Raw genomic sequence first — 13911 nt, forward strand, 5'->3', positions numbered from 1 at the left:
GGATTGGGAAGTAAGGCCTCAGGCAGTAAATACAAATTGAGCCACTCTTCAATCATTCACTCCCTCTTGACAAAAGTCCATGGCCTCATAATGTCTGACTCAAAATAAATGAGTGGGATCTTGGTTTCCCGCCATGTTCTAAGGCAACTGACCAGCACTTGGCTAAGTTCTAGAACGGAACAACTTTGTCTAGATGAAGTACTCCGTATAGCCTCGTAATCGCAATCTTTGGAAAACAGTTTTTTTATGTATCTGCAAAACTCACAAGAAGGGGATGAAAAAAGATTCCGCTTCTTATCTGCCTCTGAAAGATGCCGTGAGCGAGTAAAATCAAACCAAAGTAGACTTAGGGGTTTTAAAATTCGCTGCGTACGTCAAACCAGCTCCTACTACTTCGTCATTGTGGCTTCTGGAAGGTCTACACATAGACATCTGGATCAACCTTTCGCCAACAACACTCTGACCACGAGAGTTTGAGGAGTTTATAGGAAAGCAGTTGTAAGCCTAAACTCTGGCGATTATGTAAAAGAGATAATTTCGACTTTTTCTTCCTTGATCTTGTAAACTACATTAAACCAGGCAGAATCATGTTGACACTAAAGATCTTCCTTGGACGATGCTCCATATCCGTTCATTTTTAACTTTTAAAAATTCTTGGAAATCTCTCTCCATTTGGCAGTGTCCAGTTCTTCTTACTTTGAATCCATAGAAGTGGAAGTGATCCTGACATCCATCATCTCATATTATTTTACTCATGAAGGTATGGATGAATTTGTCTAAGCATCACCGTGGATTGTGACTTATAAGCAATAGGTTCTAATGACACATAAACTGCTCTTGTTCCATAAACTTTCTGTTTATAATTCCTAATGTGCCCTCTAACTCCTAATTATGCTGAGAAAGAAAGCACCTACTATGTTGCTAGAGTAATCACCTTTACAAACAGTGGAGGCGAAGCTGTTCTTGGACCCCAATTTAAGCCGTCTTTGGAAATGGATCAGGAAGGTCATTTACAACAGAGCCATTTGTCCCATTTACTTGAGAATAGCAAAGCTGCCATTTTAAAGGAAGAAATTTTATTCGCTGCTAATCCACCTTCAGGGGAAAAGTATTACTTCTTTGAACATCGCAGGCGAACCTATCGCGTTCTTTTGACGCAGAAAAAAGGTGTTACCATCGCTTCTGTACTGTAATGTGTGATAGAAATGCTAGGCAAACCACGTTGACAGCGCCTAGCTAGGCGCCTGGGCATGGTAAATAACCTCACTGATGATCCATTTGCCCAATTTAAAAAAATAATAAGGTTTAGGATAACTCTGTGCTATGTGAGGAAACCTGTTGAATGTAATCACAAATGTGGAGAAAATGTCGACTTTTTAGCACTTTCTAAGTATTGAATCATTTCATTTTAACCAGTTTTTTACAGAACCAGAAAATTTGACCGAAATATAATTTTGCCTTTAACGGTGACAATGTGAAACGCATTTCGGTTCATCAGTCATGAAAACTTATCTGTAACAACTCACTCCCAATGACCTTGACACATGTAAGGTCACGTATCTAATCTTCAACTTGGAATAGACATTTGTGGGTTAAAAAATCCAGTAGCCTGACAGCAAATCAACTTGTAGAATTGTCAAATTTTGTGTACACATTTTCCGAATTTCAATTAATTGAATCCGCAATTTTGGAATTTATGCTGCTGTGGTATTCCCTCCCCTACGGGAAGGGCCCATACTCGTCTCCCCTTAGGGGATTGGTAATGCCTTCCGCTTAGCAACAACATTTGTGTAAGCTGACAACTTGTCACCCAAAGGAGCATCCCCAGACAGACACGCATTAAAGTCCTTAGAAGACCTATCCACAGATTTTTATAGAAAAAAAAGAACAAAATTTTCTAGTGTCATAAATTCTTCGGAAGAATTTAACTTTTGTAAAATGCTTTGAAACCGGTGGCCGTTTTTAGTGCGTCCACGTTTATTTGAAAAAGGCTTAGCTTTCTAAGAAAATTCAAACTTCATCACATGTAGGAGGGTTATTTTAAGTGACCTGTTGGTCATACTGAAAGAAACTTAAACAGGACATCAAATTAGCATAAAAACCATTTGGAGGGAGCACATGTTTGGACGACCCAACAGCCACATGAATTTAATCATGACAAACCGGCCCATTTTCCACTTCTATGGAGAGAGGGGGAGGAAGGGGGAGCAAGAATAGAGAAAAAGCACAAAACGGACAAAAGTTATTTCCCTTCGAACTGGGGTGAATGTGGAGGATTAGGTTTGTAGGGTGGGCGGGTGCCGGGAGCCAAGGGGGAAACGGAGGTTCCCCTAATTTATGCGTATTTGCACAAAGGTGACATTTGGACAAATCGTGTGCTCGCACACACATCAAAGCAGAGTGGAAAAAAGGTGCTTTAACCTTCCGACCTTCTAGCGGGTCGCGAAAACGCACTCCAACCAGAGAATGGTTTTCGGTGCCTCTTAGGTAGAATTTAATGTGCTTTTCCCCACCCCCCTTCGTCAGCTTCTCAACCTTGCTGTGATTATATAAACAACTTGTAAAGTGGATACACATTTAAAGAGGCACTTGAAATGGATTATTAGTGGATCCATTCTTAATTTAATGAGTTAAAAAAATTTGTCTGAGATAGGAAATTAATTTTTTTAGGAAAAAATTTAATAATTTTGGAATTTTAATTATCGAAAGGGTACATTATCGGTGAGATTTTGAACACACCCTTTATGATTTGTGGGTCTGTGGATAAAATTAAAACTTAGAATATTTCCAAGCTTTATTTTGCCCTTGAGGTGACGAAAGTGGATGAAGCGGTGGCCGATGTGCTTGGCCGATGGATGCGGTGCTGTCTTTGATTCATCCAGATGCACGCTTTTGTCTTTGAAGTTGTTTCCAGTGCAAAATAGATGTCTTTCAACATTGTTGAGGCATTTGAAACCAGCTGGTAGGGTAGAGAAGCTCTTTTTTCTATTGAGGCTGTTTTATCTGACTTAACCGAGACATTGTATTGCTGCAACTAAGCCGGTGTTTGTGCAAAGAGGAGGGCTTATTCCCTGTTGGCACAGATTATTTTTGCCCGAGGTTTGTCCATAAAAGGGACACTTAATTAGGGCTGGGCCATTGTCTCCCTGATAATATCAAATAATACATGCCTTTGGTTTTTTGCGCAGTTCTCCCTAAGATGCTTGATTTCTCTTCTTAACGAAGAATTCCTTTTGGAATGGTTTCTAAATTATTTCCGATAAAAAATGAGCTGGAAAGTTATGGCTCCGCCGTCTGAGGTTATTGTTGACTCCTCTCACAATCATCGATAAACACTGATACGGTGGGGTCACTGAAGCTCAGTGCTGATTGGTCATGGGAAAGGGCAGTAGGAACTACACCAACGGCGTGGAGAGATGGAGCAGAAGATGAGAGTGACTTCAACCTTTTTTCTCCTCTTGTGCAGCACCTTTTTTATTTTAGAGTAAAACAAGGCAAAAAATCCAAATAAGCCATTATCGTAGGCATTTTTTTTCTGGACAATCATCACGCTCAGCACCATCCACTTTGAAGAGGAATTTTGGTGTCATGAAAATTCCAGTTTGGACATTTTCACACTGAACCATCCACGGAGCAAAAAACTTCCAAATATTTACAGAATCGCCAGTTTTTCAAGGTAGGAAAGAAAATTTTTTGTCCCTTTTAAAGTAATAACAACGACAGTAAATTGTAGTGAACTTAAAGCTGTGGCAAATTTTGATATTTTATCCAACATATTTGTCACAAGTGGAATAAAAATGACATCAAGAAGAAAATAAGCTTGCAACTTAGTTTGTGTTGAGTTGTTGAAAGTCAAAAATGTCCACGACGGAAGTGTCTCTTCGATAGCAGGAGAGCTTGTCCGGCCTTACTGGCTTCTTTATTCAAGTAATATACCTTTTCACGGGGCAGATTTTTTATCTTGTTAATGCATCTGGCCCATCTCAAATGTATAAGCTAGGCAAATGATAGATGTCAAATAGGCTTCCCCTTTGATGGAATCTTCCGCTCAGATTGGCAAGCACAGATGATAAAGGCACATTTGATTGATTAGACGCTTTTGTTGGATTATCCTTTTTAAGGTTTTATAGTTTATCCATAGTTTGTTTGGAGGAGTGGGTCAAACTTACATGTAATGAGAAATTGAGGAGAGATTATAAAGTCTTCTTCAGTACGCCTTGTAGGCAATTACGGAGGTTGTCCATTTGATGAGTCTCCTCCTCCCCTCTACTTATACATAAATTTTTTAAAAAAGCTAGGAAACTTTTAGCATCCATTCATGTGAAGGATGTTTACTGCATAGGCCTTCTCACTAATCTTTCTTCCTTATTTACACGTTTTAAAGCAAAACATTTATTTTTAAATAGATGAATGTTTTTTTTAATGGGCAACAAAGCGATTCACCGGAACCTGGTGTCCCTCTATCCACTGCACTTTTGGGTACGGAACTCGAATAATGGTAGCTGACTTCGCAGTTGGATCCCTTGCTAGATACTAAACTAAATGAGGAAAGTTAAGCTTTAGAAAAAGAAGAAATAGAAGCCGAAGGAAGGATCCACTAAGAGTTCTTTGACGACACTTGACGAATACCACTGTCCATATTAAAACCGAGCAGTGGAAAGCATGCAAATGTACCAACTACTTCATGACTCAATAAAGGTGATTATTCTCCTCGTTTTGTCGTAGATTCCACCTCCTTTACTTGCAAAGCAATGCACTTTGCTTTCTTCACACCTCCCATGATGCGTTTGACTTAAATGCCAAATGGCCAGAAGTTGGCAGCCTCAACACAACATCAAGGGAACTTTTTCTATTTCACAATTACTGTTGACTCCACCCCTTGAAGCTACTTCTTAGCCGTCACCTCATGTCCAAGGTAGCAAGTGAACTCCCCATTACCAATTGTCATTCACTGTGAACGGAACGGGTGAGTAGAATCAGTAAAGTGAGCATCTTCGAGACTTACCACCAATAATGCTCGGACACTTAAAGGAAAAATTTCATAGAGATCATCAATGGGACGTCAATTCACGAGTCCTCTCTGCTTATCCACTCCGATCAAATAAATTTCTTTGAAACCAATCTGTTGATACCAATTCCATCAATACACTTCCATTATTTTTCCCCACCTCCTTATGCCAAAGCACATTCTGCAGATTCGGTGTGTCACAAGATCGGTGAGACTAGTTGTGACAGAATCGGATCCCTTCCACAAAGCACCGCAGAAGTCGACTTTAGGTAAGTGCGCGTAGTTAGCTAGTTGTGTGGATAAATGAATAATATCGCTTGGAGAGGAGGGGAAAAAGATGAGGAGGGGTTATTTGAGGAACTCTTAGGTGTCCTATTTCAGGCACCTACTGCTACCGCGTTTCACTGTCACACCCGGCTGATCAAATGCATTGTGTCCATACTGTACTGTACCGTACCACTCGGGCAAATATTAGCCTAGTCGAGGCGATCCTGGAAGGTTCACTTATTCTTTCTACCTGCAGGGCGAGTAAATCATGTGGAGGGAGAGAGAGGTCCAAGCCAGGTGCCAAAGCCGACGTAATGAGATCTATGGGTGCAAAAATGGGGTTTCCAACACTCCCTCACACTAATTATCCCAAATGCAGGTCCACTCGTAAAATTCGCGGAAATGGCTTCATAGATTTAGTCCTCTTTTTTGACTCACTGGCCCTTCAGAAAAACAGGAAATATCCACTCATATTATCTTCATCCTTTTGAGGATAAATAGCCTAATTCCTCATAAATATTACGAATACCTGTCTATGAGTTTTCAAAGAATGCCGATAAATTGTGTTATGGACATGGCAAAAAAGAATTGGGACATCCTTTGTTTTGGTGTGCAATTGAGAATCAAAAAATCATGGAACAAACTACTGCCTTATCACCCTCAGTGAGTACAATGGATAGACGGATAGATGTGCTTCATTGTCACGTTTTGACAACCAACGAATAAAATTTTTTATTATAGAAATAATACATTTACAGATACATTTTAAGAGTTTTTTCCTGTTGGTATAGTAACCATTTCCTATCAAGATACTAGTTAAGTGAAAACTCATTTTTGCCTTCAGAAGCACCAAACCAGGCCCTAGCTACCACCCTACTCTCATTTTTCAACTGTCCATTCTACTTTGTACGTGTCAATAAGATCCTCTGATGCCGAAAACCACATAAAGATAACAGTCATTACTTAAAAACAGCATCTGGGGGTAGTGGGAGTTTGCACAAGCCCTATCCTTCCTTCCTCGCCCAAAATACAAACCCAACAACCTAATGTCGCGGTGGGAATGGGATCTCACGTTGTCTTGCGAGAACAGAAACCTCTTCGGGTGATTGACTAACTCCCCTGTTTCTCCAGAAGAAATCCTCAGTAGTGCATGCCCCGGAAGTTAGGTGGGTGGTGGATGGAGTGTTTTGGAATAGCTAGAAATAGGTTCGTTTGACTGCAAAAAACACGCCAATACAAAAGCCAGTTATGCTGGTGGGAGTTGTGGTTGTAGTTGATGAAAGGAAAGAAAAACAAATTAATCAAGTCAAAACACTGACAGGGGAAGTCTTACGTGGAGTACAAACTTGTTTTTACCTTTTGTTTCGTTGATATTGTTGCTTGATGAATACTGCGCTTCCCGTGATTGAGAGGGGCCTCTCCTCAGAGGGGAGTCTATAGTCCCCAAACAAGGACATCGAGATGGTTGGTAATGCCTCCTCTTCCGCCCCACCTCATCTCCAGCCCTACCGGAGAATGATGTGCTCCCACAACCGTCCTAAAATAATCCTTTCTCACAGGAGCTTTCGGTCAGTAGTCAGGCTCTAAATCATAGATTCCTAGCTTGGAGTGAATTATTATCCAAAATAAGGTTTTTCTGGCAATATAAATGCCCACTATTGGCCTGACATGGCGGATACTAAACTTGCGTCAGACCTGGCGCAAAACCACGCCGAGTTTGTTGGGGGCGGTAAGTGTGCTTGAGTCTGGTCGTGTCATGCGACTGATCGCCTCAGTCTAGCATACGAGCTTTCCTTGCAGGTTTGGGAAAGGAATATCAGCCTAGGGCGTTGGATTGTCCATAAAAGTTAAATATAAGAGGAACGACATCCAATCAAACATCTGTGGGTAGGTGTGTTGGAGGCAGAAATTCACCTCCGTACACCTCCTCAATGCTGAGCCTCCAGAACTACAAGCTGGCCACAGCTATGTAGATACAGTCCTAAAAGTGAATCGTGGCAATTAAATACTGACAGCTAGCTCAATCGTTTGAAGGATGAATGCGAGTACTGGATTCACCGTGCCCCACTTCATGCCAACCTAAGCTACTGTTGAACATCTTCGTGGTGTGCTAATTGACAGCCATTGATTCGATTGTCGCTTTTCATTCTACTCTCACTTTGAGTGGAAAGCTTTTCCAAATTTATTGAGCTTTGCTCAGCGAAAAAACGCAAAGCGGTCTCATGGATGTTAATCCTCGTTTCCCTTATCCTTCCATATTGTCGCCACGTGTATGTCAATAGACTGACTATCAAATTGTTTTCCCCCCAAATTTCCTTCCCATTTGTTCAGGTCAAATCTGAGTAGTCACGAACAAATTTTGTGGTCATTACGTACGACTTAATTTAGTAGGAGTTCTCTACATCCACTTGATTTACATCAGGTGTCAACATTCTGAGTGGTGGCTATCCGCTAAAATCAGGATTGCGGTCCTTTTCGAGTCGGTTAACCACTAACATCAATGTCGGCATCAAATTTTCTCTGAAAGGCTTTAAATCTGAAAGTCGTATTTTATACTAGTTCATAGAAGTCCATTCCTTCTATGAATATTCTTGGTAGTTTTCAACAACCGACACAACTTCAACAGTGTCTGTTTTGTTACTCAGTAAATGTCCCCTCTGCGATGCTTCTATGTTGTATCCATCCCCGTAGCATTGTATAACCCTACCATAAATAACCTTTAGAGACGTTATAAGGAGTTTGTCCGGAAACAGGCATATTATCAAGGCACAGAAGGGCTAGAAAAATGGAAGCATCTGTCACACGAGCAGGGCTGGAAGATAGAAAAACGGCACGTAGTAACATGCGCAGGTGAATTCTGTTGAATTTTACACAAAAAAACTGGTAGCAAATAGGGATTTTCGGAGAACTCATCACAAGAGCGAATGCATGGGGTAGTCACGGGAGGGGAGGTTTGGGGGAGTACAGAAACGAGGCCACTGTGGAATTTGTGTGGACAGCTGACACTTTTTGTGTGGTTCCTCCCTCAGCCCACATACCCACCGCTCCGGATATCTGGACATATGTAGTGGGTTGCAGGGGTACCCCCTCTCTCCCTTAATCCCTCTGGCCTTTCTTTACCCCCCGGTTCCTCCTCCACCCTATCCGGAATCTCCAGCCATGACGTTTTGTCTCTTGACGCCAGGTGAATGAATAGAAGCCTTAGTTGCATGACAACTGATGGTAGTGTAAAGATTTAGCTATTTGAGTTCCCGGCTAGTGATCTGGACGAACAAATTGCGGATTTTGTTGCTAAACAGAATTCTTTCCATTTGTATGTTTAACCCTACTTGCTTCTTCAATCTGTCGCGATTTGGTCTCTACTCCGGTGTCGCCCCCTCGCCCTTCTGAACGTCGCCAACACAGGTGCTTACACGCTTATACACGTCATAACGTCTTTATGATTTACTCAAAAACCATAGAACGACATTGGAGTCTTTTCTAGGCCCCTAACAAACTAAAAGTCATGGTTTTCATGTTCATTACACGAGTTCAGTAAGGAGGTGAATCATGCTGCTATGGGCACTGACTATTAGCATTAGATTATCCTCAGTATAACACGTTACATGGTTTGGAGAGGAAACAGGTCTTTTTGTTTTTGAAATTGTACAAGTCAACAATGTTGAGATTGTTTCTAGGTAATGCTAGACTTATCAGCAGAGTTGTGAATTTCTTCCAACAAATTTGTCACGTCGATTTACACTGATAACCCTAAAGTCGATTCTGATTTCCTTGATGCTGTTAATGCTTGAAGACACATAGAAGGTCACATAGGACATCTGTAGTAAGCTTTAAGTCTTTAATCGCATTGAGATAAAGCCATATTCCCAGATTCTAGGACATTGTTAACTATTCCAGAATTGGATGAAAATATGGACCCATCTTAGAATCATTTAATCGCTAAACGTATCAAAATGCTTAGTTTCGTTGTCAAAGTAACGGACATTTAAACCTCGGAGTACTAGCTATTTAAAACAACTAACAAAAAAACTAACGGATGAAACCGTCCCATTAGAAACCAAATTGTTTGAGAACAGAAGACGCTCCTTTTTTTCTTATTTGAATGGAAGGTCTGCATTTGCTGAGACTGGTCATCTGTTAGCACTTATTGCATGCATAATCTTTTCAAAAAAAATGAGGCAGTTTTTTTACAATACTTGTATTCCTTTAAGTGACCGAAGGGCTCGGTTACTTGCGTGTCAGTGGTGAAGAAAAGGGGGAACTGTGAATCTTGCAATTAAATAAAACGTCTCCAACTTTTTGCACTCCCGTTTTCTGCTCCTTCTTATTCCACTCCGATTTCTTCATCTGGCAAAAATTCATGTTAAACCATGAACAGGCGCCACCCACTCCAATGAGTCACGAGAGCCGTGCCTTCACCAAATCCGAGATATATTTTACCCTTTTATTAATTCCACTCCATAGTCTATCTCGTAGGTCAAATAGTTAAATCTAAATTGTCTTCCAAGTCAGTGGTCCAATCAGAAGTGGATTTTAGATTTTGTTCTAATCTGATTGGTAAAAAAAATTGATAACTGCGATTTTGTCATGAACAGCCCGTGTCACCTCTTTTAATCCCCACCCTTCATGATGTCCGCTATTTCCAGTTACATCTCCTCTAAGCTTCTCCCCTTGTGCTCCAACGTGACATCTGGCTTGGCCACCTGCCGTGAGGCGAGTGATTCCGGCATCTGGCGCTGATCTTCGCCGCCTTTTCTGTTACCACCTTGCCCTTATTTAGATTGTTACTTTAAGTCTCGATAACCATCACGTACTCCCGAAGCTGACACCAAAACTTTTAAGGCAAATGTCTATAGTGTGAACCAAGTCATAACCGGGGTATTGAAATGCTGTTTCTGTTTGTATTATATATATATATTTGCTTCTGTCAAAATCTTTTTTAAAAACCTAAATTACCCGTTTTGAGATGAAACAAAGTGTTAAATTTAATCTAGTGCTCGTTGAGGTAGCTCAAGCAAGGGAATAATCGAGATTCCCAATCATGTTTAAGTCATCAATTTCCTGAGACTGGAATGTACATTCATACTGACAACAAACCACCAATCATCACGATGACAGTTTTTGGACTACATGGTCGGTTTCCGGGTTTTGTAAAGGGCATAGCAACGAGTAGGTTTGATGTGTTGTCAAGCTTCTGATGGGATGAACACCTGCTTGGCTTGGTTATTTTAGACAAAAAGGAGGGAATGAGGGAAAGGTGTGAAGTCCGTCACCTCTGATTATGAAAGTCACTCCTGGCTAGTTGTTATCGGAAGTCTTGATTTAGTGCAAGTGGCATGGCAACCGTTGGGGATGGGGTGGGTGTGGTGAGACCGCTGCTTGGCTGTGGGCAGGTATGGTGATATTTTAGTGAAGTGAGTACCACATCCACTCATTAATCAGTCTACCGCGCAGGTGTGAATTAGTCACACATCTACACACAAGCATACACACACACGCATTTTCGTTTTCGTAAACACACAAATAAGTACAGACATAGAGGAACCCCACCTTTACTCTGCCGCTCCCGCTCCCACCGCCATCCTATAACTTCATCTTGATGTTTGTGTATCATGCACGCAATCATTTCATCAGGGTTCAGTGGACCTTTACAGGTCCATTGTATGAGTGATCGGTTGGTGAGGTCTGAGTTGTGCCCTCTGTTATGGTGTCACGAGAGCCATCCCATTGGCCCGTTCAGATACGGTCACATATATTCTACTGATTAACTGTAGGATTTACACTATTCTGCCTGATGTCTTTCAAGATGATTGCTTCGGTGGTTTTTTTTACTTTATTAATTTAATGAGGCTAACTTTTGTAATTAATTCAATGTATTTTGCATTTTCGATACTACCCAAAAGCGGGAATTTCCGTCGTTCCAGTGCTCTCATGATAGATTTCCAAACTGAGTAAATTTGCCTCCCGGACTTAATCCGGGTAAACCCCAAAAAGGTGATTACTAGTGAAATGCGCTTTCACTTTCTAGTGCTTAAAAACCTTTTCTGGTGCAAATCTCAACAATCAGAGCTTTTCACGACATGATTTATCATCGGCTTCGTGTTCGAATTGGTGCCACTGCAATTTTCAAATATACACTTCACCGCTTTAACACGGGTCGTATTTATGATAGAGTCCAGGCTGCAAAACCTTTTTAGACATAAATTTCAGTAATTAAGTCCACATTTTTCACAAGATCTTCATATTTCTGTACAACCTCACTCACCCTTTATGCCTTAGGATAAAGTAAAGTGAGAAGTTTCCTTTTCGAGGGCGTATTTTGTGATCCTGAGCTCCCGAAATAATTACTCACAGCATTTAGTCCTAATGGATCCGATTTTAGACAAATAAAAATAGCCGACGAAGCGCCCAATTTAAGACACCTGCTTCCATGGTCCTGAGTTTTTAACCAGTTTGGTTGCTATGTTTACCGAAAATCGGGGAGAGAACTCACTCTCACTCGATCTATAACTGCATGAGTGACAACTGACAGGTGCATTATCGACCCAAACACTCGTTTTCTTTGGTCACTTCTAATCATTCTGAGGGGTAAGAGATGGGTATCCCACTTTTCTTCATGATCGGCTCCCTCCCTCCCCCCGCCTATTCCATTTCGATCATTTCCAGTATAGCGAGCAAACTGCTACAAACATTAAAGGAGGAAAAATGCTTTTGTCAACTATGATGCAAGCAATATGACAGGAATACCACTGAACCAGATGTTAATTGAATGGAAGTAAGTGCCCAACTCAGAAACCACCATTCCAATTTTCTGACGGATGCAAATTCGAACACGGAGCAGTGATGCAGGCTTTCGCGATTGGGAGCCTCCATAATTGGCGATCCTGAGATATGGTTATCCACAAATGCCTCCACACAAACCCTAGTAACGTGCTTATCAATCATCTTGAATGACTTAATGGGCAGCACCAAGATTAACCACCAGTGGACTGATTAGAGTGTAGTTGCCAAGTTCGGTGCTAAAACGTCCGAAATTGCCATTTCCAGAGCAAATTTAACTAGTCAGTTGGTAGGGCTTTCAAGAGACACATAGTCCACTTTGGTTTAAAAATTTCCCGGTAAAACGAAAACTTCTACTTCAGTGAGGATATATGATGCGAAAGCTGATAATCGGAGAGATTTTTTTTTTCAAATGAGGTCACCTCTTTGATACATGACCTCCTATCGTCAGCCACATCTTTCGATGCAATTTAGCACAGAAAATTAAGCCACCATGGTCATCCAGTGGTGTACTAGAAATCCACACATTATGGAAGCAATTTTCAGCATAGTCTGACTTATAATACTCGCACATGTATTGTGTAGAAAAAAGAGTGTTTGCGACATGGAATGTATAAGGAAAGATCTAATGCCTTCCCACGACACTTGCATTTGGCGCTAGGTGACGATGTCACATTGAAACGAGGCAAAACCAGATTTGGGGTTTGTTCAGACATCTCTTTGTATTGGTAGGCTTTTTGCTTTGTGTGGATACATGACAAACAATAGCATCGCTGACTTATTCGGACTTTTGTTAAGGACAAAAAAAACCAAATCACATAATGGCTTTGTTTTTTTTGTGTACCACCTCGTATAACGTGGTCATAAAAGTAGACACAGATGTAATGCGCGTTTATATCCACAGGGGTAACTGGTAAGCATCAAAATACGGCTGTGAAGCGCACTTTACCTCAAAAAGGAGTGGAGAATAATTTAAAATAAACTTCTTAAAATGGCCTGGATCATTCATCCCTTGTGAAGAAGAAGAGGGGGTAAAAAACTAAGAGTAGATTTTGCTGGTTTGATAAATGTAAGTTTTAATGTAGAAATCTCATTCAAATGCAACTCTTTAATCCAAATATGAGTCCTTTTGCCATTAGCGTCACATATGTGTGACACTTCGATTTACCCACCTGAGTCCAGCATCATGCCTATCTATCCTGCGTTTGGAGCATTTAGCACTAACATGATTCCATCTTAAAAAAAAGTTTGTAAAATGCCTTTTTAAAGAAACAGAACTTTTACATCGCTAGAATCCAGACACCCAATAATAAATCATCCGTTTAAAGCGTAGAAACCACAAGGAAATGCAAGAGTACCTAAGCAAATGGCTGCATAAAAAGCCGATTGACATTTAGTAAAACCTCTAGACTCGCGACACTACTTACTTTAAGCTGTGACTATAAAAGACTGATGTAAATGCAACACTGTAATCCAAATATTATGCCTTCCGCCCCTAATGTCACGCATATGTGACGCCTCGATCTTCCCACCTGAGTTTGGCGTCACATATGCGTGTCATGTGTACATAACCGATTACATTAAATCTTGTTAGCAAGTAGATTGGTTGAGTTTAGAATAATTAAAGAGAAGTAAAGTTTTCATGGTCCGGCCTACACTGACCGTTTTCCCCACGAGAAACTGGTAGCGACGTGCTACAAACTAATGCACGAAACAATGAGGTATTTAAAGCGTTTAAGATTAATAAAGTTTAATCTTAAAACCAAGCTCTAGGGAAATGCAAAAAACACGAATACCTGCTCAAATGGCTAGGTAAAAGTAGATCAACTATGAACGCAACCCCTAAACACAAGCCA

General features: G+C 40.8%; 1 protein-coding gene across 1 annotated transcript; it reads left to right on the top strand. All coding sequences in view use genetic code 11, as the record gives it.

Moving 5' to 3' along the window:
• Positions 1–869: 869 nt before the first annotated feature.
• On the top strand, positions 870–9020 carry EGR_02011 (hypothetical protein; the record flags this gene model as incomplete). The annotated part of the gene is made up of 7 exons (XM_024491260.1): positions 870–1189; positions 1582–1707; positions 3602–3676; positions 4122–4200; positions 5825–5938; positions 7842–7919; positions 8928–9020. The coding sequence occupies 7 exons, from the start codon at positions 870–872 to the stop codon at positions 9018–9020; spliced, it is 885 nt and encodes a 294-aa protein (XP_024354403.1).
• Between the last annotated feature and the right edge of the window lie 4891 nt (positions 9021–13911).

Source organism: Echinococcus granulosus (genome assembly GCF_000524195.1).
Source record: "Echinococcus granulosus chromosome Unknown EG_S00008, whole genome shotgun sequence".
Classification (NCBI taxonomy): domain Eukaryota; kingdom Metazoa; phylum Platyhelminthes; class Cestoda; order Cyclophyllidea; family Taeniidae; genus Echinococcus; species Echinococcus granulosus.